The sequence below is a fragment of the Chiloscyllium plagiosum genome, unplaced genomic scaffold (assembly GCF_037043375.1).
Source record: "Chiloscyllium plagiosum isolate Xiang-an unplaced genomic scaffold, Cpla_swu_hap1 HiC_scaffold_46, whole genome shotgun sequence".
NCBI lineage: Eukaryota > Metazoa > Chordata > Chondrichthyes > Orectolobiformes > Hemiscylliidae > Chiloscyllium > Chiloscyllium plagiosum.
The window spans coordinates 9302275-9327866 of record NW_028270184.1 but is presented as its reverse complement, the minus strand read 5'-3'; the positions used below and the strand labels follow the sequence as shown (position 1 = coordinate 9327866).

At 44.2% G+C, this 25592-nt stretch overlaps 1 protein-coding gene across 5 annotated transcripts in view; it reads left to right on the top strand.

Annotated features, from left to right (window-relative positions):
* Positions 1-25592, top strand: part of LOC122546736 (EH domain-binding protein 1-like) — a 165287-nt gene that overhangs the window by 59857 nt on the left and 79838 nt on the right. For all 5 annotated transcript variants that reach the window (XM_087983698.1, XM_087983699.1, XM_087983697.1 and 2 more), the window contains one exon: positions 18127-18204. In XM_087983698.1, the coding sequence (XP_087839824.1) occupies positions 18127-18204 (78 nt within the window). The remainder of the gene's footprint in view (positions 1-18126; positions 18205-25592) is intronic.

The following is a 25592-nucleotide window of genomic DNA, read 5'->3' as shown; positions in this document are numbered from 1 at the left end:
ACTGAAACGAGGAATTAGAAAGGCGAAAAGGGTTCATGAAAAGTCATCAGCACACAGGATCAAGGAGAATCCCAAGGCTTTTTACACATAAATAAAAAGCGAGAGGGTAGCCAGACCCATTCCGGGGCACGAATGTCCAGAGGCAGAAGAGTAGGTGAGGTCTGAAAGGAATATTTTGTGTCAGTATTCACCAAGGAGAAGGAATTGGTGGAGGATGATCTGAGGGAAGGCAGTTTCTAAGCAAAGTTGCTATTAAAAAGGAAGAGTTTTTCTTTAGATTAGATTAGATTAGATTACTCACAGTGTGGAAACAGGCCCTTTGGCCCAACAAGTCCACACCGACCCACCGAAGCGTGACCCACCCAGACCCATTCCCCTACATTTACGCCTTCACCTAACACTATGGGACAATTTAGCACGGCCAATCCACCCTAACCTGCACATCCCTGGGCACTATGGGACAATTTAGCACGGCCAATCCACCCTAACCTGCACATCCCTGGGCACTATGGGACAATTTAGCACGGCCAATCCACCCTAACCTGCACATCCCTGGACACTATGGGACAATTTAGCACGGCCAATCCACCCTAACCTGCACATCCCTGGGCACTATGGGACAATTTAGCACGGCCAATCCACCCTAACCTGCACATCCCTGGACACTATGGGACAATTTAGCACGGCCAATCCACCCTAACCTGCACATCCCTGGGCACTATGGGACAATTTAGCATGGCCAATCCACCCTAACCTGCACATCCCTGGGCACTATGGGACAATTTAGCACGGCCAATCCACCCTAACCTGCACATCCCTGGGCACTATGGGACAATTTAGCACGGCCAATCCACCCTAACCTGCACATCCCTGGGCACTTTGGGACAATTTAGCACGGCCAATCCACCCTAACCTGCACATCCCTGGGCACTTTGGGACAATTTAGCACGGCCAATTCACTCTAACCTGCACATCCCTCGACACTATGGGACAATTTAGCACGGCCAATCCACCCTAACCTGCACATCCCTGGACACTATGGGACAATTTAGCACGGCCAATCCACCCTAACCTGCACATCACTGGACACTATGGGACAATTTAACACGGCCAATCCACCCTAACCTGCACATCCCTGGACACTATGGGACATTTTAGCATGGCCAATCCACCCTAACCTGCACATCCCTGGGCACTATGGGACAATTTAGCACGGCCAATCCACCCTAACCTGCACATCCCTGGGCACTACGGGACAATTTAGCACGGCCAATCCACCCTAACCTGCACATCCCTGGGCACTGTGTGACAATTTAGCAAGGCCAATCCACCCTAACCTGCACATCCCTGGGCACTATGGGACAATTTAGCACGGCCAATCCACCCTAACCTGCACATCCCTGGGCACTATGGGACAATTTAGCATGGCCAATCCACCCTAACCTGCACATCCCTGGGCACTATGTGGCAATTTAGCATGGCCAATCCACCCGAACCTGCACATCACTGGGCACTATGGGACAATTTAGCACGGCCAATCCACCCTAACCTGCACATCCCTGGGCACTATGTGGCAATTTAGCATGGCCAATCCACCCTAACCTGCACATCACTGGACACTATGGGACAATTTAGCACGGCCAATCCACCCTAACCTGCACATCACTGGACACTATGGGACAATTTAGCACGGCCAATCCACCCTAACCTGCACATCCCTGGACACTATGGGACAATTTAGCACGGCCAATCCACCCTAACCTGCACATCCCTGGGCACTATGGGACAATTTAGCACGGCCAATCCAACCTAACCTGCACGTCCCTGGGCACTATGGGACAATTTAGCACGGCCAATCCACCCTAACCTGCACATCACTGGACACTATGAGACAATTTAGCACAGCCAATCCATCCTAACCTGCACATCACTGGACACTATGGGACAATTTAACACAGCCAATCCACCCTAACCTGCACATCCCTGGGCACCATGGGACAATTTCTCACGGCCAATCCACCCTAACCTGCACATCCCTGGGCACCATGGGACAATTTAGCACGGCCAATCCACCCTAACCCGCACATCCCTGGGCACTATGGGACAATTTAGCACGGCTAATCCACCCTAACCTGCACATCCCTGGGCACCATGGGACAATTTAGCACGGCCAATCCACCCTAACCTGCACATCCCTGGGCACCATGGGACAATTTAGCACGGCCAATCCACACTAACCTGCACATCACTGGACACTATGAGACAATTTAGCACGGCCAATCCATCCTAACCTGCACATCACTGGACACTATGGGACAATTTAACACAGCCAATCCACCCTAACCTGCACATCCCTGGGCACCATGGGACAATTTCTCACGGCCAATCCACCCTAACCTGCACATCCCTGGGCACCATGGGACAATTTAGCACGGCCAATCCACCCTAACCCGCACATCCCTGGGCACTCTGGGACAATTTAGCACGGCTAATCCACCCTAACCTGCACATCCCTGGGCACCATGGGACAATTTAGCACGGCCAATCCACCCTAACCTGCACATCCCTGGGCACCATGGGACAATTTAACACGGCCAATCCACCCTAACCTGCACATCCCTGGGCACTATGGGACAATTTAGCTCGGCCAATCCACCCTAACCTGCATATCCCTGGACACTATGGACAATTTAACACAGCCAATCCACCCTAACCTACACATCCCTGGACAATATGGGACAGTTTAACACAACCAATCCACCCTAACCTGCACATCCCTGGATACTATGGGACAATTTAGCACGGCCAATCCACCCTAACCTGCACATCCCTGGATACTATGGGACAATTTAGCACGGCCAATCCACCCTAACCTGCACATCCCTGGGCACTATAGGACAATTTAGCATGGCCAATCCACCCTAACCTGCACATCCCTGGGCACTATGGGACAATTTAGCACGGCCAATCCACCCTAACCTGCACATCCCTGGACACTAAGGGACAATTTAGCATGGCCAATCCACCCTAACCTGCACATCCCTGGGCACTATAGGACAATTTAGCATGGCCAATCCACCCTAACCTGCACATCCCTGGGCACTATGGGACAATTTAGCATGGCCAATCCACCCTAACCTGCACATCCCTGGGCACTATGGGACAATTTAGCACGGCCAATCCACCCTAAACTGCACATCCCTGGGCGCTATGGGACAATATAGCATAGCCAATCCACCCTAACCTGCACATCCCTGGGCACTATGGGACAATTTAGCATGGCCAATCCACCCTAACCTGCGCAGGTGTTGTCCAACTTAAAAAGTGTTCAGGTAGATAAGTCCCCGGAATCTAACGGGATCTATCCCAGAGGCAAGAACACAAATTTCTGGAGTATTGACGGACATCTTTCTACCCTCTTTGACCACAGGTGAGGTCCCAGGGGACTGGAGAATAGCTAATGTTGTCCCATTGTTTAAGAAGGGTAACAGGGATAATCCAGGGAATTACAGGCCTGTGAGCCCCGTGTCAGTCGTAGGGAAATAATTGGAAAAGATTCTCAGGGACAAGGTCTATCAGCATTTTGGCGCAAATGGACCGATTAGCGATAGACAGCCTGGATCTGTGTGGGGGAGGTGGTGCCTCACTAACTTGATGGAGGTTTGTGAGGAGGTGATGAAGATGATTGAGGGAAAAGCGGTTGATATTGTCCAGATGGACTTCAGTAAAGCCTCTGACAAGGTCCCTCATGGCAGACTGGTACAAAAGGTGAAGTCACATGGTATCAGGGGTGAGATGGCAAGATGGAGACAGAACTGGCTTAGTCAGAGGAGGCAGAGGGTAGCGGGGAAAGGATACTTTTCGGAATGGAGGGCTGTGACTAGTGGTGTTCCACAGGGATCAGTGCTGGGACCTCTGCTGTTCATGATCTACATAAATGGTTTGGAGGAAAATGTAGCTGGTCTAATTAATATGTTTGCAGACGATACAAAGATTAGTGGGGTTGCATAGAGTGAGGAGGATTGTCAGAGGATACAGCAGGATATAGATCAGCTGGAGTTACGGGCAGGAAGGTGGCAGATGGAGTTTAATCTGGAAAAAATGTGAGGTTTGGAAGGTCAAGTACAGGTGGAAATTATACAGTGAATGGCAGAACCCCTTGGAGTATTGATATGCAGAGGGATCTGGGTGTGCAGGCCCACAGATCACTGAGGGGGGGGCAGCGCAGTAGACAAGGGAGTGAAAAAGGCCAATGGCATGCTGACCTTCATTGGGACGGGCATCGAGTATAAGGATGGACAAGTTATGCTGCAGCTTGATAGAGCTTTGGTTTGACCACACTTGGAATATTGTGTGCAGTTCTGGTTACCACACTACCTGAAGGAAGTGGATGCTTTGGAGAGGGTACGGAAAAGGTTTACCAGGATGTGGCCTGGTCTGGGGGACTTTAGCGATGAAGGAAGGATCAGATAGACTGGGTTTGTTTTCACTGGAAGGCAGGAGGTTGAGGGGGCGACCTGATCGAGGTTTATAAGGTTGTGAATGGCAATGGATAGAGTGGAGGCTTTTTCCCAGGGTGGAGGGGTCAGTTACCAGGAATGCAGGTTCACAGTGTGTGTTTGGGGGGAGGGAACACATGGGGGGAGGGGGATGTTTAAAAGAGATGTGCGAGGCAAGTTATCCACACAGAGGGTGATGAGGGCCTAGAACACGCTGCCAGAGGAGGGGTGGAAACAGACACAGCAGCAGCATTCAAGGAACACCTGAACAAATACATGAACAGGAAGGGACGAGAGGAAGAATAAGAGGTGTGTGTGTGTCTGTGTATATATTAGAGTGAGTGAGTGTCTGTGTGTATATTAGAGTGAGTGAGTGTGTGTGTGTATATTAGAGTGAGTGTGTGTGTGTGTGTATATTAGAGTGAGTGTGTGTGTATGTCTGTGTGTATATTAGAGTGAGTGAGTGTGTGTGTGTGTATTAGAGTGAGTGACTGTGTGTGTGTATATTAGAGTGAGTGAGTGTGTGTGTGTGTATTAGAGTGAGTGAGTGTGTGTGTGTGTATTAGAGTGAGTGAGTGTGTGTGTGTATATTAGAGTGAGTGTGTGTGTGTTTCTGTGTGTATATTAGGGTGAGTGTGTGTATGTCTGTGTGTATATTAGAGTGAGTGACTGTGTGTGTGTATATTAGAGTGAGTGACTGTGTGTGTGTATATTAGAGTGAGTGAGTGTGTGTGTGTGTGTATTAGAGTGAGTGAGTGTGTGTGTGTGTATTAGAGTGAGTGAGTGTGTGTGTGTATATTAGAGTGAGTGTGTGTGTATGTCTGTGTGTATATTAGAGTGAGTGAGTGTGTGTGTGTGTATTAGAGTGAGTGAGTGTGTGTGTGTATATTAGAGTGAGTGTGTGTGTATGTCTGTGTGTATATTAGAGTGAGTGAGTGTGTGTGTGTATATTAGAGTGAGTGAGTGTGTGTGTGTGTATTAGAGTGAGTGTGTGTGTGTGTATTAGAGTGAGTGAGTGTGTGTGTGTATATTAGAGTGAGTGAGTGTGTGTGTGTATATTAGAGTGAGTGAGTGTGTGTGTGTGTATTAGAGTGAGTGAGTGTGTGTGTGTGTATTAGAGTGAGTGAGTGTGTGTGTGTATATTAGAGTGAGTGTGTGTGTGTTTCTGTGTGTATATTAGGGTGAGTGTGTGTATGTCTGTGTGTATATTAGAGTGAGTGACTGTGTGTGTGTATATTAGAGTGAGTGAGTGTGTGTGTGTGTATTAGAGTGAGTGAGTGTGTGTGTGTGTATTAGAGTGAGTGAGTGTGTGTGTGTATATTAGAGTGAGTGTGTGTGTATGTCTGTGTGTATATTAGAGTGAGTGAGTGTGTGTGTGTGTATTAGAGTGAGTGAGTGTGTGTGTGTATATTAGAGTGAGTGTGTGTGTATGTCTGTGTGTATATTAGAGTGAGTGAGTGTGTGTGTGTATATTAGAGTGAGTGAGTGTGTGTGTGTGTATTAGAGTGAGTGAGTGTGTGTGTGTGTATTAGAGTGAGTGAGTGTGTGTGTGTATATTAGAGTGAGTGAGTGTGTGTGTGTGTATATTAGAGTGAGTGAGTGTGTGTGTATGTCTGTGTGTATATTAGAGTGAGTGAGTGTGTGTGTGTGTATTAGAGTGAGTGAGTGTGTGTGTGTGTATTAGAGTGAGTGAGTGTGTGTGTGTATATTAGAGTGAGTGAGTGTGTGTGTGTATATTAGAGTGAGTGAGTGTGTGTGTGTGTATTTGAGTGTGTGTGTGTATTAGAGTGAGTGAGTGTGTGTGTGTATATTAGAGTGAGTGTGTGTGTGTATATTAGAGTGAGTGAGTGTGTGTGTGTGTGTATTAGAGTGAGTGAGTGTGTGTGTGTGTATTAGAGTGAGTGAGTGTGTGTGTGTATATTAGAGTGAGTGTGTGTGTATGTCTGTGTGTATATTAGAGTGAGTGAGTGTGTGTGTATATTAGAGTGAGTGTGTGTGTGTGTATATTAGAGTGAGTGAGTGTGTGTGTGTGTCTGTGTGTATATTAGAGTGTGTGTGTGTCTGTGTGTATATTAGAGTGAGTGAGTGAGTGTGTGTATATTAGAGTGAGTGAGTGTGTGTGTATATTAGAGTGAGTGAGTGTGTGTGTGTATATTAGAGTGAGTGCGTGTGTATGTCTGTGTGTATATTATAGTGAGTGAGTGTGTGTGTATATTAGAGTGAGTGTGTGTGTATATTAGAGTGAGTGAGTGTGTGTGTGTATATTAGAGTGAGTGAGTGTGTCTGTGTGTATATTAGAGTGAGTGTGTGTGTGTGTCTGTGTGTATATTAGAGTGAGTGTGTGTGTGTGTATATTAGAGTGAGTGAGTGTGTGTGTCTGTGTGTGTATTAGAGTAAGCGTGTATGTGTATATTAGAGTGAGTGAGTGTGTGTGTGTCTGTGTGTATATTAGAGTGAGTGAGTGTGTATGTGCATATTAGAGTGAGTGTGTATGTATATTAGAGTGAGTGAGTGTGTGTGTGTCTGTGTGTATATTAGAGTGTGAGTGTGTGTGTGTATTTTAGAGTGAGTCAGTGTGTGTGTGTATATTAGAGTGAGTGAGTGTGTGAGTGTGTCTCTGTGTGTATATTAGAGTGAGTGAGTGTGTGTGTGTCTGCGTGTATATTAGAGTGTGTGTGTGTATATTAGAGTGAGTGTGTGAGTGTGTGTCTGTGTGTATATTAGCGTGTGTGTGTGTGCCTGTGTGTATATTAGAGTGAGTGTGTGTGTGTATTAGAGAGTGAGTGTGTGTGTGTATTAGAGTGTGTGTGTGTCTGTGTGTACATTAGAGTGTGTGTGTGTCTGTGTGTATATTAGAGTGTGTGTGTGTCTGTGTATATATTAGAGTGAGTGTGTGTCTGTATATTAGAATGAGTGTGTGTCTGTATATTAGTGTGAGTGTGTGTCTGTGTGTATATTAGTGAGTGAGTGTGTCTGTGTATTTTAGTGAGTGAGTGTGTCTGTGTGTATATTAGAGTGAGTTTGTGTGTGTGTCTGTGTGTATATTGGAGTGAGTGAGTGTGTGTGTGTGTATATTAGAGTGAGTGTGTGTCTGTGTGTATATTAGAGTGAGTGTGTGTCTGTGTGTATATTAGAGTGTGTGTCTGTGCGTATATTAGAGTGTGTATGTCTGTGTGTATATTAGAATGAGTGTGTGTGTGTGTGTATATTAGAGTGAGTGTGTGTTTGTGTATATTAGAGTGAATGTGTGTGTGTCTGTCTGTATATTAGAGTGAGTGTGTGTGTGTATATATTACAGTGAGTGTGTGTCTGTGTGTATGAGTGTGTGTATGTTAGAGTGAGTGTGTTTCTGTGTGTATATTAGAGTGAGTGAGTGTGTCTGTGTGTATATTAGAGTGAGTGTGTGTGTGTATATTAGAGTGAGTGAGTGTGTGTGTGTGTCGTGTGTATATTAGAGTGAGTGTGTGTGTATATTAGAGTGAATGTGTGTGTGTGTGTCTGTATATTAGAGTGAGTGTGTGTGTGTGTATATATTTCAGTGAGTGTGTGTCTGTGTGTATGAGTGTGTGTATGTTAGAGTGAGTGTGTTTCTGTGTGTATATTAGAGTGAGTGTGTGTGTGTGTCTGTGTGTATATTAGAGTGAGTGTGTGTGTATATTAGAGTGAGTGTGTGTGTATATTAGAGTGAGTGTGTGTGTGTATATTAGAGTGAGTGTGTGTGTGTATATTAGAGTGAGCGTGTGTGTGTCGTGTGTGTCGTGTGTATATTAGAGTGTGTGTGTTTGTGTGTATGTTAGTGAGTGAGTGTGTATGTGTCTGTGTGTATATTAGAGTGAGTGAGTGTGTGTGTGCGTGTATATATATTAGAGTGAGTGTGTGTGTCTGTGTGTATATTAGAGTGAGTGAGTGTCTGTGTGTATATTAGAGTGAGTGAGTGTGTGTGTGTATATATTAGAGTGAGTGTGTGTGTCTGTGTGTATATTAGAGTGAGTGTGTGTGTGTGTCTGTATGTATATTAAAGTGAGTGTGTGTATCTGTGTGTATATTAGAGTGAGTGTGTGTGTGTATATTTCAGTGAGTGTGTGTCTGTGTGTATGAGTGTGTGTATGTTAGAGTGAGTGTGTTTCTGTGTGTATATTAGAGTGAGTGAGTGTGTGTGTGTGTGTCGTGTGTATATTAGAGTGAGTGTGTGTGTGTCTGTGTGTATATTAGAGTGAGTGTGTGTGTGTGTGTATACATTAGAGTGAGTGTGTGTGTCTGTGTGTATATTTGAGTGAGTGTGTGTGTGTCGTGTGTATATTAGAGTGAGTGTGTGTGTGTATGTTAGAGTGAGTGAGTGTGTGTGTGTTTCTGTGTGTATATTAGGGTGAGTGTGTGTGTGTCTGTGTGTATATTAGAGTGAGTGAGTGTGTGTGTGTCTGTGTGTATATTAGAGTGAGTGAGTGTGTGTGTGTCTGCGTGTATATTCGAGTGTGTGTGTATATTAGAGTGAGTGTGTGAGTGTGTGTCTGTGTGTATGAGTGTGTGTATGTTAGAGTGAGTGTGTGTTTGTGTGTATGTTAGAGTGAGTGAGTGTGTGTGTCTGTGTGTATATTAGAGTGAGTGAGTGTGTGTGTCTGTGTGTATATTAGAGTGAGTGTGTGTGTGTATATATATTAGAGTGAGTGTGTGTGTCTGTGTGTATATTAGAGTGAGTGTGTGTGTGTTTCTGTGTGTATATTAGGGTGAGTGTGTGTATGTCTGTGTGTATATTAGAGTGAGTGACTGTGTGTGTATATTAGAGTGAGTGACTGTGTGTGTGTATATTAGAGTGAGTGAGTGTGTGTGTGTGTATTAGAGTGAGTGAGTGTGTGTGTGTGTATTAGAGTGAGTGAGTGTGTGTGTGTATATTAGAGTGAGTGTGTGTGTATGTCTGTGTGTATATTAGAGTGAGTGAGTGTGTGTGTGTGTATTAGAGTGAGTGAGTGTGTGTGTGTATATTAGAGTGAGTGTGTGTGTATGTCTGTGTGTATATTAGAGTGAGTGAGTGTGTGTGTGTATATTAGAGTGAGTGAGTGTGTGTGTGTGTATTAGAGTGAGTGTGTGTGTGTGTATTAGAGTGAGTGAGTGTGTGTGTGTATATTAGAGTGAGTGAGTGTGTGTGTGTATATTAGAGTGAGTGAGTGTGTGTGTGTGTATTAGAGTGAGTGAGTGTGTGTGTGTGTATTAGAGTGAGTGAGTGTGTGTGTGTATATTAGAGTGAGTGTGTGTGTGTTTCTGTGTGTATATTAGGGTGAGTGTGTGTATGTCTGTGTGTATATTAGAGTGAGTGACTGTGTGTGTGTATATTAGAGTGAGTGAGTGTGTGTGTGTGTATTAGAGTGAGTGAGTGTGTGTGTGTGTATTAGAGTGAGTGAGTGTGTGTGTGTATATTAGAGTGAGTGTGTGTGTATGTCTGTGTGTATATTAGAGTGAGTGAGTGTGTGTGTGTGTATTAGAGTGAGTGAGTGTGTGTGTGTATATTAGAGTGAGTGTGTGTGTATGTCTGTGTGTATATTAGAGTGAGTGAGTGTGTGTGTGTATATTAGAGTGAGTGAGTGTGTGTGTGTGTATTAGAGTGAGTGAGTGTGTGTGTGTATATTAGAGTGAGTGAGTGTGTGTGTGTGTATATTAGAGTGAGTGAGTGTGTGTGTATGTCTGTGTGTATATTAGAGTGAGTGAGTGTGTGTGTGTGTATTAGAGTGAGTGAGTGTGTGTGTGTGTATTAGAGTGAGTGAGTGTGTGTGTGTATATTAGAGTGAGTGAGTGTGTGTGTGTATATTAGAGTGAGTGAGTGTGTGTGTGTGTATTTGAGTGTGTGTGTGTATTAGAGTGAGTGAGTGTGTGTGTGTATATTAGAGTGAGTGTGTGTGTGTATATTAGAGTGAGTGAGTGTGTGTGTGTGTGTATTAGAGTGAGTGAGTGTGTGTGTGTGTATTAGAGTGAGTGAGTGTGTGTGTGTATATTAGAGTGAGTGTGTGTGTATGTCTGTGTGTATATTAGAGTGAGTGAGTGTGTGTGTATATTAGAGTGAGTGTGTGTGTGTGTATATTAGAGTGAGTGAGTGTGTGTGTGTGTCTGTGTGTATATTAGAGTGTGTGTGTGTCTGTGTGTATATTAGAGTGAGTGAGTGTGTGTGTATATTAGAGTGAGTGAGTGTGTGTGTATATTAGAGTGAGTGAGTGTGTGTGTGTATATTAGAGTGAGTGCGTGTGTATGTCTGTGTGTATATTATAGTGAGTGAGTGTGTGTGTATATTAGAGTGAGTGTGTGTGTATATTAGAGTGAGTGAGTGTGTGTGTGTATATTAGAGTGAGTGAGTGTGTCTGTGTGTATATTAGAGTGAGTGTGTGTGTGTGTCTGTGTGTATATTAGAGTGAGTGTGTGTGTGTGTATATTAGAGTGAGTGAGTGTGTGTGTCTGTGTGTGTATTAGAGTAAGCGTGTATGTGTATATTAGAGTGAGTGAGTGTGTGTGTGTCTGTGTGTATATTAGAGTGAGTGAGTGTGTATGTGCATATTAGAGTGAGTGTGTATGTATATTAGAGTGAGTGAGTGTGTGTGTGTCTGTGTGTATATTAGAGTGTGAGTGTGTGTGTGTATTTTAGAGTGAGTCAGTGTGTGTGTGTATATTAGAGTGAGTGAGTGTGTGAGTGTGTCTCTGTGTGTATATTAGAGTGAGTGAGTGTGTGTGTGTCTGCGTGTATATTAGAGTGTGTGTGTGTATATTAGAGTGAGTGTGTGAGTGTGTGTCTGTGTGTATATTAGCGTGTGTGTGTGTGCCTGTGTGTATATTAGAGTGAGTGTGTGTGTGTATTAGAGAGTGAGTGTGTGTGTGTATTAGAGAGTGAGTGTGTGTGTGTATTAGAGTGTGTGTGTGTCTGTGTGTACATTAGAGTGTGTGTGTGTCTGTGTGTATATTAGAGTGTGTGTGTGTCTGTGTATATATTAGAGTGAGTGTGTGTCTGTATATTAGAATGAGTGTGTGTCTGTATATTAGTGTGAGTGTGTGTCTGTGTGTATATTAGTGAGTGAGTGTGTCTGTGTATTTTAGTGAGTGAGTGTGTCTGTGTGTATATTAGAGTGAGTTTGTGTGTGTGTCTGTGTGTATATTGGAGTGAGTGAGTGTGTGTGTGTGTATATTAGAGTGAGTGTGTGTCTGTGTGTATATTAGAGTGAGTGTGTGTCTGTGTGTATATTAGAGTGTGTGTCTGTGCGTATATTAGAGTGTGTATGTCTGTGTGTATATTAGAATGAGTGTGTGTGTGTGTGTATATTAGAGTGAGTGTGTGTTTGTGTATATTAGAGTGAATGTGTGTGTGTCTGTCTGTATATTAGAGTGAGTGTGTGTGTGTATATATTACAGTGAGTGTGTGTCTGTGTGTATGAGTGTGTGTATGTTAGAGTGAGTGTGTTTCTGTGTGTATATTAGAGTGAGTGAGTGTGTCTGTGTGTATATTAGAGTGAGTGTGTGTATATTAGAGTGAGTGAGTGTGTGTGTGTGTCGTGTGTATATTAGAGTGAGTGTGTGTGTATATTAGAGTGAATGTGTGTGTGTGTGTCTGTATATTAGAGTGAGTGTGTGTGTGTGTATATATTTCAGTGAGTGTGTGTCTGTGTGTATGAGTGTGTGTATGTTAGAGTGAGTGTGTTTCTGTGTGTATATTAGAGTGAGTGTGTGTGTGTGTCTGTGTGTATATTAGAGTGAGTGTGTGTGTATATTAGAGTGAGTGTGTGTGTGTGTATATTAGAGTGAGTGTGTGTGTGTATATTAGAGTGAGCGTGTGTGTGTCGTGTGTGTCGTGTGTATATTAGAGTGTGTGTGTTTGTGTGTATGTTAGTGAGTGAGTGTGTATGTGTCTGTGTGTATATTAGAGTGAGTGAGTGTGTGTGTGCGTGTATATATATTAGAGTGAGTGTGTGTGTCTGTGTGTATATTAGAGTGAGTGAGTGTCTGTGTGTATATTAGAGTGAGTGAGTGTGTGTGTGTATATATTAGAGTGAGTGTGTGTGTCTGTGTGTATATTAGAGTGAGTGTGTGTGTGTGTCTGTATGTATATTAAAGTGAGTGTGTGTATCTGTGTGTATATTAGAGTGAGTGTGTGTGTGTATATTTCAGTGAGTGTGTGTCTGTGTGTATGAGTGTGTGTATGTTAGAGTGAGTGTGTTTCTGTGTGTATATTAGAGTGAGTGAGTGTGTGTGTGTGTGTCGTGTGTATATTAGAGTGAGTGTGTGTGTGTCTGTGTGTATATTAGAGTGAGTGTGTGTGTGTGTGTATACATTAGAGTGAGTGTGTGTGTCTGTGTGTATATTTGAGTGAGTGTGTGTGTGTCGTGTGTATATTAGAGTGAGTGTGTGTGTGTATGTTAGAGTGAGTGAGTGTGTGTGTGTCTGTGTGTATATTAGAGTGAGTGAGTGTGTGTGTGTGTATATATTAGAGTGAGTGTGTGTGTGTTTCTGTGTGTATATTAGGGTGAGTGTGTGTGTGTCTGTGTGTATATTAGAGTGAGTGAGTGTGTGTGTGTCTGTGTGTATATTAGAGTGAGTGAGTGTGTGTGTGTCTGCGTGTATATTCGAGTGTGTGTGTATATTAGAGTGAGTGTGTGAGTGTGTGTCTGTGTGTATGAGTGTGTGTATGTTAGAGTGAGTGTGTGTTTGTGTGTATGTTAGAGTGAGTGAGTGTGTGTGTCTGTGTGTATATTAGAGTGAGTGAGTGTGTGTGTCTGTGTGTATATTAGAGTGAGTGTGTGTGTGTATATATATTAGAGTGAGTGTGTGTGTCTGTGTGTATATTAGAGTGAGTGTGTGTGTGTTTCTGTGTGTATATTAGGGTGAGTGTGTGTATGTCTGTGTGTATATTAGAGTGAGTGACTGTGTGTGTATATTAGAGTGAGTGACTGTGTGTGTGTATATTAGAGTGAGTGAGTGTGTGTGTGTGTATTAGAGTGAGTGAGTGTGTGTGTGTGTATTAGAGTGAGTGAGTGTGTGTGTGTATATTAGAGTGAGTGTGTGTGTATGTCTGTGTGTATATTAGAGTGAGTGAGTGTGTGTGTGTGTATTAGAGTGAGTGAGTGTGTGTGTGTATATTAGAGTGAGTGTGTGTGTATGTCTGTGTGTATATTAGAGTGAGTGAGTGTGTGTGTGTATATTAGAGTGAGTGAGTGTGTGTGTGTGTATTAGAGTGAGTGTGTGTGTGTGTATTAGAGTGAGTGAGTGTGTGTGTGTATATTAGAGTGAGTGAGTGTGTGTGTGTATATTAGAGTGAGTGAGTGTGTGTGTGTGTATTAGAGTGAGTGAGTGTGTGTGTGTGTATTAGAGTGAGTGAGTGTGTGTGTGTATATTAGAGTGAGTGTGTGTGTGTTTCTGTGTGTATATTAGGGTGAGTGTGTGTATGTCTGTGTGTATATTAGAGTGAGTGACTGTGTGTGTGTATATTAGAGTGAGTGAGTGTGTGTGTGTGTATTAGAGTGAGTGAGTGTGTGTGTGTGTATTAGAGTGAGTGAGTGTGTGTGTGTATATTAGAGTGAGTGTGTGTGTATGTCTGTGTGTATATTAGAGTGAGTGAGTGTGTGTGTGTGTATTAGAGTGAGTGAGTGTGTGTGTGTATATTAGAGTGAGTGTGTGTGTATGTCTGTGTGTATATTAGAGTGAGTGAGTGTGTGTGTGTATATTAGAGTGAGTGAGTGTGTGTGTGTGTATTAGAGTGAGTGAGTGTGTGTGTGTATATTAGAGTGAGTGAGTGTGTGTGTGTGTATATTAGAGTGAGTGAGTGTGTGTGTATGTCTGTGTGTATATTAGAGTGAGTGAGTGTGTGTGTGTGTATTAGAGTGAGTGAGTGTGTGTGTGTGTATTAGAGTGAGTGAGTGTGTGTGTGTATATTAGAGTGAGTGAGTGTGTGTGTGTATATTAGAGTGAGTGAGTGTGTGTGTGTGTATTTGAGTGTGTGTGTGTATTAGAGTGAGTGAGTGTGTGTGTGTATATTAGAGTGAGTGTGTGTGTGTATATTAGAGTGAGTGAGTGTGTGTGTGTGTGTATTAGAGTGAGTGAGTGTGTGTGTGTGTATTAGAGTGAGTGAGTGTGTGTGTGTGTATATTAGAGTGAGTGTGTGTGTATGTCTGTGTGTATATTAGAGTGAGTGAGTGTGTGTGTATATTAGAGTGAGTGTGTGTGTGTGTATATTAGAGTGAGTGTGTGTGTGTATATTAGAGTGAGTGAGTGTGTGTGTGTGTCGTGTGTATATTAGAGTGAGTGAGTGTGTGTGTGTATATATTAGAGTGAGTGTGTGTGTCTGTGTGAATATTAGAGTGAGTGTGTGTGTGTGTGTCTGTGTGTATATTAAAGTGAGTGTGTGTATCTGTGTGTATATTAGAGTGAGTGTGTGTGTGTGTGTATATTTCAGTGAGTGTGTGTCTGTGTGTATGAGTGTGTGTATGTTAGAGTGAGTGTGTTTCTGTGTGTATATTAGAGTGAGTGAGTGTGTGTGTGTGTCTGTGTGTATATTAGAGTGAGTGTGTGTGTGTATATTAGAGTGAGTGAGTGTGTGTGTGTGTCGTGTGTATATTAGAGTGAGTGTGTGTGTGTCTGTGTGTATATTAGAGTGAGTGTGTGTGTGTCTGTGTGTATATTAGAGTGAGTGTGTGTGTGTTTCTGTGTGTATATTAGGGTGAGTGTGTGTGTGTCTGTGTGTATATTAGAGTGAGTGAGTGTGTGTGTGTCTGTGTGTATATTAGAGTGAGTGAGTGTGTGTGTGTCTGCGTGTATATTAGAGTGTGTGTGTATATTAGAGTGAGTGTGTGAGTGTGTGTCTGTGTGTATATTAGCATGTGTGTGTGTGTCTGTGTGTATATTAGAGTGAGTGTGTGTGTGTATTAGAGTGAGTGTGTGTGTGTCTGTGTGTATATTAGAGTGAGTGTGTGTGTCTGTGTATATTAGTGTGAGTGTGTGTCTGTGTGTATATTAGAGTGAGTGTGTCTGTGTATATTAGTGAGTGAGTTTGTGTGTGTGTCTGTGTGTATATTGGAGTGAGTGAGTGTGTGTGTGTACATTAGAGTGAGTGTGTGAGTGTGTGTCTGTGCGTATATTAGAGTGTGTGTGTCTGTGCCTATATTAGAGTGTGTGTGTCTGTGTGCATATTAGAATGAGTGTGTGTGTGTATATTAGAGTGAGTGTGTGTGTGTATATTAGAGTGAATGTGTGTGTGTCTGTCTGTATATTAGAGTGAGTGTGTGTGTATATTTCAGTGAGTGTGTGTCTGTGTGTATGAGTGTGTGTATGTTAGAGTGAGTGTGTTTCTGTGTGTATATTAGAGTGAGTGAGTGTGTGTGTATGTCTGTGTGTATATTAGAGTGAGTGTGTGTGTGTATATTAGAGTGAGTGAGTGTGTGTGTGTGTGTGGTGTGTATATTAGAGTGAGTGTGTGTGTGTCTGTGTGTATATTAGAGTGAGTGAGTGTGTGTGTGTGTATATATTAGAGTGAGTGTGTGTGTCTGTGTGTATATTAGAGTGAGTGTGTGTGTGTCTGTGTGTATATTAGAGTGAGTGTGTGTGTGTCTGTGTGTATATTAATGAGTGTGTGTGTGTCTGTGTGTATATTAGAGTGAGTGTGTGTGTGTATATTAGAGTGAGTGTGTGTGTGTCTGTGTGTATATTAGAGTGAGTGAGTGTGTGTGTGTATATTAGAGTGAGTGTGTGTGTCTGTGTGTATATTAGAGTGAGTGTGTGTGTGTCTGTGTGTATATTAGAGTGAGTGTGTGAGTGTGTGTGTCTGTGTGTATATTAGAGTGAGTGAGTGTGTGTGTGTACATTAGAGTGAGTGAGTGTGTGTGTATATTAGAGTGAGTGAGTGTGTGTGTGTGTGCGTATATGTGAGTGAGTGTGTGTGTGGGGACAGTTTTCATATGGAAGGGCGAAATGTGCTAGCACAGGTTTGGAGGGCCGAAGGGCCTGTTCTTGTGCTGTATTGTTCTTTGTTTTTGTTTCTTGATCTGGAGGGAGATAGGGTCATCAACACTACTTTACTCTATCCCATTCTCTCTCTACCTCTCACTGTCTCACGGCCTTTCCCTCTCGCGTTGTCTCACCCTCTCATGCATCCTGTTTCTCTCTGGTGTCTTCTGTTTCTTACTGTCCCTCATCTCCCCCCCCCCCCCCCCCCCCCACCCCGCCCACCATCTCTCTCCTCTCTCTAGTGCCCTCCCTCACGTTCTGTCTCCCTCTCTCCCTTACTTATGACTTATATCTAAACCTTTCTGTCTCTTGCAGTTCTCTCTGTCGCAGACCTCCCCTCTGTCACTCACCCACTTTTTTGGAGCCATCTCTGTCTCACTGCTCTGTCTCTCTATCTCATGCTGTCTCTTTCAATTCCATGTTTTCTTGTTCATATCCTCTCTCCACCTAATTTGCCCTCTTTCACTCTCTCCTGTGTCCTCTCTCTCTTTCTCTCTCTCTGTCTCTCCTTTTCTCTGTCTGATGTCCCCTCTCTTTGTCTCTCTTTTTTCCTCCTCTCTTTTTCTCTTTCTTGCATGCACCATCTCTCTCGCAGCCCCCACGTTTCTTGTCCCCTTCACTATCGGCCCTTTTTTTTGCTCTCTCTTTACTACCTGAGAGGGCTTACGAAACAGAGAGAGTAAAAATGACCCAGAGGCATCAATGGAAGCCAGGTCATCCCAGCCTGCACTGCAGTGTTGAAAGATTAAAACTCTACTAAAGCTTACCTCTCCTGCACCACCTATCACAAATTTTCTCCCATCTGTCTTCTCCCTTGTCTTCCCCGTCTGTCTCTCTCTCGTAATCATCCCTCTGTCATATCTGTTCTGTCTTTCTCTCTGATGCCCTCTGTCTTTTTCCTGCCTTCTCTCTCTCTCTTGTTCTCTCCTTATTTTCTCGTACCATGCTCCCCTTTCCTCTTTCTTGCGTGCTCTCTCTTTCATCTGCTCTCCCTCTCCCTCACAGCACCCCTCTCTCTCACCCTCTCCTTCTCCAGTCTATTTTGTCCTGTCTTCATAGCCCCAGAGGGTTAGAGAGAGAGAGAAGGCAAACAAAGAGGGAGAGGCATCAATGGGGGCTAGAGTATCCCAGCATGCACTGCAGTGTTGAAAGCTCCCTATCCAATCTCCAGGGTCTCTTGAGAGACCGTTCAGCTTTTGACATTGACCTGGGTTGACATTTCCTTACTTTCTCTCTTTGTCTCATGACTCTCTCTCTCTCTGTCATGTGACTTTTTCTCTCATGAACCCCTTTTCTCTGTCTCTCTCCTGAGTCTTTCTCTGTCTCTCTTGTAACTCTCTCATTTGCACTCTCTGTTTCTCTCTCTCTCTCACGTACATCCTCCTTCTCACTCTCAATCCTTCTGTCTCTCATTCCATCTCATCTCCTTTTCTCTCTCTCTTATATCCCTCTCTCTCTCTCTCTCTCTCTTTCTCACTCACACACTCTCCCTCTCTCACACTCTCAGCCACAGACTTGCAGGGGTTTGTGTGAGAGGGGGGAAGAGAGAGAGACAGAGACAGCAAACAAAGATTGCGAGACACTGATGAGCTTTCCCAAACTCAGGTGCTGATTTCTCCCCAGTCCTCACTGCAGCAATAACTCTCTGGCTGTTGTGTTGTAGACATCAGTGAACCTCTCAGCACACTTCAAGAGGAGGAGGAAGACGCTGGAGTAGCCGGAAGCAGTAGGGACACAGCAGGTGAGTTTCTGTGAGCACCTTCAGCCTCCGATGACCCTGCCTTGTTCAGCTTCCTCCTGCATGTTGTGATGATTCCAATACCTAACCCAACAGACTTAGGCTGGACACTCTGAGGCAGCATTGGTGTAACCAGGACAGTCATCACCCACACTCTCTCTCTCACACATACACTGTCACTCTCTCACACACACGATACTCACACATGCTCTCTCACTGTAACACATACACCACATACACACTCTCTCTCTCACACACATACACTGTCACTCTCTCACACACGATACTCACACATGCTCTCTCACTGTAACACATACACCACACACACACTCTCTCTCTCACACACATACACTGTCACTCTCTCACACACACGATACTCACACATGCTCTCTCACTGTAACACATACACCACATACACACTCTCTCTCACACACACACACATACACTGTCACTCTCTCACACACACGATACTCACACATGCTCTCTCACTGTAACACATACACCACATACACACTCTCTCTCTCACACATACACTGTCACTCTCTCACACACACGATACTCACACATGCTCTCTCACTGTAACACATACACCACATACACACTCTCTCTCTCACACATACACTGTCACTCTCTCACACACACGATACTCACACATGCTCTCTCACTGTAACACATACACCACATACACACTCTCTCTCTCACACACACACATACACTGTCACTCTCTCACACACACAATACTCACACATGCTCTCTCACTGTAACACATACACCACATACACACTCTCTCTCTCACACACACATACACTGTCACTCTCTCACACACACGATACTCACACATGCTCTCTCACTGTAACACATACACCACATACACACTCTCTCTCACACACGCACATACACTGTCACTCTCTCACACACACGATACTCACACATGCTCTCTCACTGTAACACATACACCACATACACACTCTCTCTCTCACACACACACATACACTGTCACTCTCTCACACACACGATACTCACACATGCTCTCTCACTGTAACACATACACCACATACACACTCTCTCTCACACACACACATACACTGTCACTCTCTCACACACACAATACTCACACATGCTCTCTCACTGTAACACATACACCACATACACACACTCTCTCTCACACACACACATACACTGTCACTCTCTCACACACACGATACTCACACATGCTCTCTCACTGTAACACATACACCACATACACACTCTCTCACACACACACATACACTGTCACTCTCTCACACACACGATACTCACACATGCTCTCTCACTGTAACACATACACCACATACACACTCTCTCTCTCACACACATACACTGTCTCTCTCTCACACACGATACTCACACATGCTCTCTCACTGTAACACATACACCACATACACACTCTCTCTCACACACATACACTGTCACTCTCTCACACACACAATACTCACACATGCTCTCTCACTGTAACACATACACCACACACACACTCTCTCTCACACACACACACACATACACTGTCACTCTCTCTCACACACGATACTCACACATGCTCTCTCACTGTAACACATACACCACATACACACTCTCTCACACACACACATACACTGTCACTCTCTCACACACACAATACTCACACAGCTCTCTCACTGTAACACATACACCACATACACACTCTCTCTCTCACACACACATACACTGTCACTCTCTCACACACACAATACTCACACATGCTCTCTCACTGTAACACATACACCACATACACACTCTCTCTCTCACACACACATACACTGTCACTCTCTCACACACAATACTCACACATGCTCTCTCACTGTAACACATACACCACATACACACTCTCTCTCTCACACACACACATACACTGTCACTCTCTCTCACACACAATTCTCACACATGCTCTCTCACTGTAACACATACACCACATACACACTCTCTCTCTCACACACATACACTGTCACTCTCTCACACACACAATACTCACACATGCTCTCTCACTGTAACACATACACCACATACACACTCTCTCTCACACACACACACATACACTGTCACTCTCTCACACACACGATACTCACACATGCTCTCTCACTGTAACACATACACCACACCCACACTCTCTCTCTCACACACACACATACACTGTCACTCTCTCACACACACAATACTCACACATGCTCTCTCACTGTAACACATACACCACATACACACTCTCTCACACACACGCACATACACTGTCACTCTCTCACACACACGATACTCACACATGCTCTCTCACTGTAACACATACACCACATACACACTCTCTCTCTCACACACACACATACACTGTCACTCTCTCACACACACGATACTCACACATGCTCTCTCACTGTAACACATACACCACATACACACTCTCTCTCACACACATACACTGTCACTCTCTCACACACACAATACTCACACATGCTCTCTCACTGTAACACATACACCACATACACTCTCTCTCTCACACACACACATACACTGTCACTCTCTCACACACACAATACTCACACATGCTCTCTCACTGTAACACATACACCACATACACACTCTCTCACACACACATACACTGTCACTCTCTCACACACACGATACTCACACATGCTCTCTCACTGTAACACATACACCACACACACTCTCTCTCTCTCACACACATACACTGTCACTCTCTCACACACACGATACTCACACATGCTCTCTCACTGTAACACATACACCACATACACACTCTCTCTCTCACACACATACACTGTCACTCTCTCACACACACAATACTCACACATGCTCTCTCACTGTAACACATACACCACATACACACTCTCTCTCACACACACACATACACTGTCACTCTCTCACACACACAATACTCACACATGCTCTCTCACTGTAACACATACACCACATACACACTCTCTCTCTCACACACACACATACACTGTCACTCTCTCTCACACACGATACTCACACATGCTCTCTCACTGTAACACATACACCACATACACACTCTCTCTCACACACACACATACACTGTCACTCTCTCACACACACAATACTCACACATGCTCTCTCACTGTAACACATACACCACATACACACTCTCTCTCTCACACACATACACTGTCACTCTCTCACACACGATACTCACACATGCTCTCTCACTGTAACACATACACCACATACACACACTCTCTCACACACACACACATACACTGTCACTCTCTCTCACACACACGATACTCACACATGCTCTCTCACTGTAACACATACACCACATACACACTCTCTCACACACACGCACATACACTGTCACTCTCTCACACACGATACTCACACATGCTCTCTCACTGTAACACATACACCACATACACACACTCTCTCACACACACACACATACACTGTCACTCTCTCTCACACACGATACTCACACATGCTCTCTCACTGTAACACATACACCACATACACACTCTCTCTCTCACACACATACACTGTCACTCTCTCACACACACGATACTCACACATGCTCTCTCACTGTAACACATACACCACACACACACTCTCTCTCTCACACACACATACACTGTCACTCTCTCACACACACGATACTCACACATGCTCTCTCACTGTAACACATACAACACATACACACTCTCTCTCACACATACACATACACTGTCACTCTCTCACACACACGATACTCACACATGCTCTCTCACTGTAACACATACACCACATACACACTCTCTCTCACACACACACACATACACTGTCACTCTCTCTCACACACGATACTCACACATGCTCTCTCACTGTAACACATACACCACATACACACTCTCTCTCACACACATACACTGTCACTCTCTCTCACACACAATACTCACACATGCTCTCTCACTGTAACACATACACCACATACACACTCTCTCTCACACATACACATACACTGTCACTCTCTCACACACACAATACTCACACATGCTCTCTCACTGTAACACATACACCACATACACACTCTCTCTCACACACACACACACACTGTCACTCTCTCACACACACGATACTCACACATGCTCTCTCACTGTAACACATACACCACATACACACTCTCTCTCTCTCACATACACATACACTGTCACTCTCTCACACACACGATACTCACACATGCTCTCTCACTGTAACACATACACCACATACACACTCTCTCTCACACACACACATACACTGTCACTCTCTCACACACACGATACTCACACATGCTCTCTCACTGTAACACATACACCACATACACACACTCTCTCTCACACACACATACACTGTCACTCTCTCACACACACGATACTCACACATGCTCTCTCACTGTAACACATACACCACATACACACTCTCTCTCTCTCACACATACACATACACTGTCACTCTCTCACACACACGATACTCACACATGCTCTCTCACTGTAACACATACACCACATACACACACTCTCTCTCACACACACATACACTGTCACTCTCTCACACACACGATACTCACACATGCTCTCTCACTGTAACACATACACCACATACACACTCTCTCACACACACATACACTGTCACTCTCTCTCACACACGATACTCACACATGCTCTCTCACTGTAACACATACACCACATACACACTCTCTCTCACACATACACATACACTGACACTCTCTCTCACACACGATACTCACACATGCTCTCTCACTGTAACACATACACCATATACACACTCTCTCTCACACACACACATACACTGTCACTCTCTCACACACACAATACTCACACATGCTCTCTCACTGTAACACATACACCACATACACACTCTCTCTCTCACACACATACACTGTCACTCTCTCACACACGATACTCACACATGCTCTCTCACTGTAACACATACACCACATACACACTCTCTCTCTCACACACATACACTGTCACTCTCTCACACACGATACTCACACATGCTCTCTCACTGTAACACATACACCACATACACACTCTCTCTCTCACACACACACACATACACTGTCACTCTCTCACACACAATACTCACACATGCTCTCTCACTGTAACACATACACCACATACACACTCTCTCTCTCACACACACACATACACAGTCACTCTCTCTCACACATAATACTCACACATGCTCTCTCATTGTAACACATACACCACATACACACTCTCTCTCTCACACACATACACTGTCACTCTCTCACACACACGATACTCACACATGCTCTCTCACTGTAACACATACACCACATACACACTCTCTCTCACACACATACACTGTCACTCTCTCACACACACAATACTCACACATGCTCTCTCACTGTAACACATACACCACATACACTCTCTCTCTCACACACACACATACACTGTCACTCTCTCACACACACAATACTCACACATGCTCTCTCACTGTAACACATACACCACACACACTCTCTCTCTCACACACATACACTGTCACTCTCTCACACACACGATACTCACACATGCTCTCTCACTGTAACACATACACCACATACACACTCTCTCACACACACACATACACTGTCACTCTCTCACACACACAATACTCACACATGCTCTCTCACTGTAACACATACACCACACACACTCTCTCTCTCACACACACACATACACTGTCACTCTCTCACACACACGATACTCACACATGCTCTCTCACTGTAACACATACACCACACACACTCTCTCTCTCACACACACACATACACTGTCACTCTCTCACACACACGATACTCACACATGCTCTCTCACTGTAACACATACACCATATACACACTCTCTCTCTCACACACATACACTGTCACTCTCTCTCACACACGATACTCACACATGCTCTCTCACTGTAACACATACACCACATACACTCTCTCTCTCACACACACACATACACTGTCACTCTCTCACACACACGATACTCACACATGCTCTCTCACTGTAACACATACACCACATACACACACTCTCTCACACACACACACATACACTGTCACTCTCTCTCACACACGATACTCACACATGCTCTCTCACTGTAACACATACACCACATACACACTCTCTCTCTCACACACATACACTGTCACTCTCTCACACACACGATACTCACACATGCTCTCTCACTGTAACACATACACCACACACACACTCTCTCTCTCACACACACACATACACTGTCACTCTCTCACACACACGATACTCACACATGCTCTCTCACTGTAACACATACACCACATACACACTCTCTCTCACACATACACATACACTGTCACTCTCTCACACACACGATACTCACACATGCTCTCTCACTGTAACACATACACCACATACACACTCTCTCTCACACACACACACATACACTGTCACTCTCTCTCACACACGATACTCACACATGCTCTCTCACTGTAACACATACACCACATACACACTCTCTCTCTCACATACACACATACACTGTCACTCTCTCTCACACACAATACTCACACATGCTCTCTCACTGTAACACATACACCACATGCACACTCTCTCTCACACATACACATACACTGTCACTCTCTCACACACACAATACTCACACATGCTCTCTCACTGTAACACATACACCACATACACACTCTCTCTCACACACACACACACACTGTCACTCTCTCACACACACGATACTCACACATGCTCTCTCACTGTAACACATACACCACATACACACTCTCTCTCTCACATACACATACACTGTCACTCTCTCACACACACGATACTCACACATGCTCTCTCACTGTAACACATACACCACATACACACTCTCTCACACACACACACATACACTGTCACTCTCTCACACACACGATACTCACACATGCTCTCTCACTGTAACACATACACCACATACACACTCTCTCTCTCACACACACACATACACTGTCACTCTCTCACACACACGATACTCACACATGCTCTCTCACTGTAACACATACACCACATACACACACTCTCTCTCACACACACATACACTGTCACTCTCTGACACACACGATACTCACACATGCTCTCTCACTGTAACACATACACCACATACACACTCTCTCTCTCTCACACATACACATACACTGTCACTCTCTCACACACACGATACTCACACATGCTCTCTCACTGTAACACATACACCACATACACACTCTCTCTCTCACACACACACATACACTGTCACTCTCTCACACATACAATACTCACACATGCTCTCTCACTGTAACACATACACCACATACACAC